This window comes from Leptonychotes weddellii, unplaced genomic scaffold, assembly GCF_054177405.1.
Source record: "Leptonychotes weddellii isolate Sample4059 unplaced genomic scaffold, ASM5417740v2 HiC_scaffold_25246, whole genome shotgun sequence".
Lineage (NCBI taxonomy): Eukaryota > Metazoa > Chordata > Mammalia > Carnivora > Phocidae > Leptonychotes > Leptonychotes weddellii.
Window position 1 is genome coordinate 1 of NW_027843875.1, and position 2,154 is coordinate 2,154.

Consider the following 2,154-nt stretch of genomic DNA (forward strand, 5'->3'; position numbering starts at 1 on the left):
CCCCAACAATTTTCATTTAAAACAAAAGTTGAGGGGGCACGTGGGTGGCTCAGTCAGTTAAGCGTCGGACTCTTGATCTCAGCTCAAGTCTTGATCTCAGGGTCCTGAGTTCAAGCCCCAAGTTGGGCTCCACATTGGGCTCCACGCTGGGCATGGAGCCTACTTAAGAAGATAAAATTAAAACAAAAATCTGAGAAATGATCAAAGGGTACTGAGTTGGAGCTCAAGAGGGGAGCACAACCAGGAACATGTGGTGCTGTAGGCTGCCAGAGTCTGTGGGAGGTGGTGTGACCAATTCCTTAAGCCCCTGGACTCTGGAGCCAGACCCTGGACTTGAACCCTGGCTCTATGCCTACCAGCTGTGTAACCCTGGGCAAGTCATTTAACTTTTGTGCAGCTCAGTTTCATCTGTGAAATGGAGACAATAAGGCTCTTATCCCTCAAAGCGTTGTTTTGAGGATTGACTCAATATGGATAACGCCCTAAGAGGACTTCACTGTATCATCACCGAGTGGAGAAAGTTGCCGGAGAGTTTGGCATGGGATGCGCGAAGGAGACAATTGGGGATGGAGGGTCGAGTGGTCTACTCAAAGCATACCTCTAAGGAAGGGGGAGGCAGGCCATTCTGGCAGAAGGGACCACCTGAGATTGGTATAGAGTTCAATGTTGGGGTAGGGGTCCCAGCACAGGCGGAGGCTGGGAAAAGGAGGACTGCGCCTCAGAGAAGGCTGGGCTGGAGAGGCAGCGGGACCTACCTCCTGTCACTCGCTGCCCCACCCGGACCAGCCCTTCCTGCTCTCCACCTCCCTAGCATCTCCCCCAAGCCACCCCGAGATCCGGGGAACGTGTCCTCCTCCAGCCCTTTATCCCCCTCCCCAGGCACCTGGCGTCCCCGCAGATCAATAGTGTTTGCAAGCTGGGGGGCAGAGGAGTTTGGGCTCATTGGCTCCACAGAATTCACCGAGGTGAGTGAGCCCTGAGAAGCGGGTGGTGGAGGGGTTCCCGAGGCGGGGCCTGGCCGGGCTCACCTCGGCCCCCCTACCGCAGGAATTCTTCAGCAAGCTGCAGGAGCGCACCGTGGCCTACATCAACGTGGACATCTCGGTGTTTGGTACGGGGGCGGGGGGCGGCTGGGCTGACTAGGGGGAGGAGAAACGAAGGGGCGGCGGCCCGAATACTTTCTCTGGTCTTCCCACAGCCAATGCCACTTTGAGGGCGCAGGGGACGCCCCCGGTCCAGAGCGTCATCTTCGCTGCCACCAAACAGGTGAAAGGGGGCGGGGCGGGGGGGGCGGGGCTGGAGCTGGTCCTTGTTGCAGGGGCTTGGCGGTAGGACTGAGGCCGGGGCGGGGGGGCAGGCCTTGTAGGACCCGCAGGCCCGTGCTTAGGATGGAGACTCCGGTGGGCCTGGGGAGGGGCCAGCCCCAGACTAGATTCCTCTTCCGGTCAGATCCCCGCACCAAGCCCTGTTGGCCTCAGCATCTACGACAACTGGATCCGGTATTCCAACCGTAGCAGCCCAGCCTACGGCCTGGTCCCCAGGTGAGCCGAGGGCCAGGACGGGGGACCGGGGAGGGCGGGCTGGCCCAGCGCCCTCCAGCCCGACCATCTTTGTTTTCGCAGTCTGGGCTCTCTGGGTGCCGGCAGCGACTATGCACCGTTCGTTCACTTCTTGGGCATCTCCTCCATGGACATCGCCTACACCTATGACCGGGTGAGTGGTACCCCTCTGTCCCCCAGCTCAGTACGTTGCTCCCCCATCCCCTTCCTCTCTTCGAGCCTCTCTAGTGCAGACTGAGTCTGGCTTCACCACTCAGTAGCTGTGCTCCCTCCACCAAGTTTCTTTTTTTTTAGATTTTTTTAAATTTATTTATTCATGAGAGACAGAGAGAGAGAGAGAGAGGCAGAGGGAGAAGCAGGCTCCCAAGGAGCAGGGAGCCCGATGTGGGACTCGATCCCAGGACCCTGGGATCATGACCCAAGCCGAAGGCAGACGCCCAACCATCTGAGCCACCCAGGCGCCCTCCACCAAGTTTCTTAACCTCTCTGAGCATCTGTTTATGCTCACCTATATTTTATCAAATTTAAGATACTACTGATTTTGGGCGCCTGGGTGGCTCAGTTGGTTAAGCGACTGCCTTCGGCTCAGGTCATG

General features: G+C 58.0%; 1 protein-coding gene across 1 annotated transcript; it reads left to right on the forward strand.

Annotated features, from left to right (window-relative positions):
- Window positions 1-35: 35 nt before the first annotated feature.
- LOC145718918 (uncharacterized) lies at window positions 36-1,797 on the forward strand. Its single transcript, XM_081810422.1, has 5 exons — window positions 36-965; window positions 1,048-1,111; window positions 1,199-1,266; window positions 1,450-1,541; window positions 1,623-1,797. The coding sequence occupies exons 1-5, from the start codon at window positions 471-473 to the stop codon at window positions 1,795-1,797; spliced, it is 894 nt and encodes a 297-aa protein (XP_081666548.1). The 5' UTR covers window positions 36-470.
- Window positions 1,798-2,154: the final 357 nt, after the last annotated feature.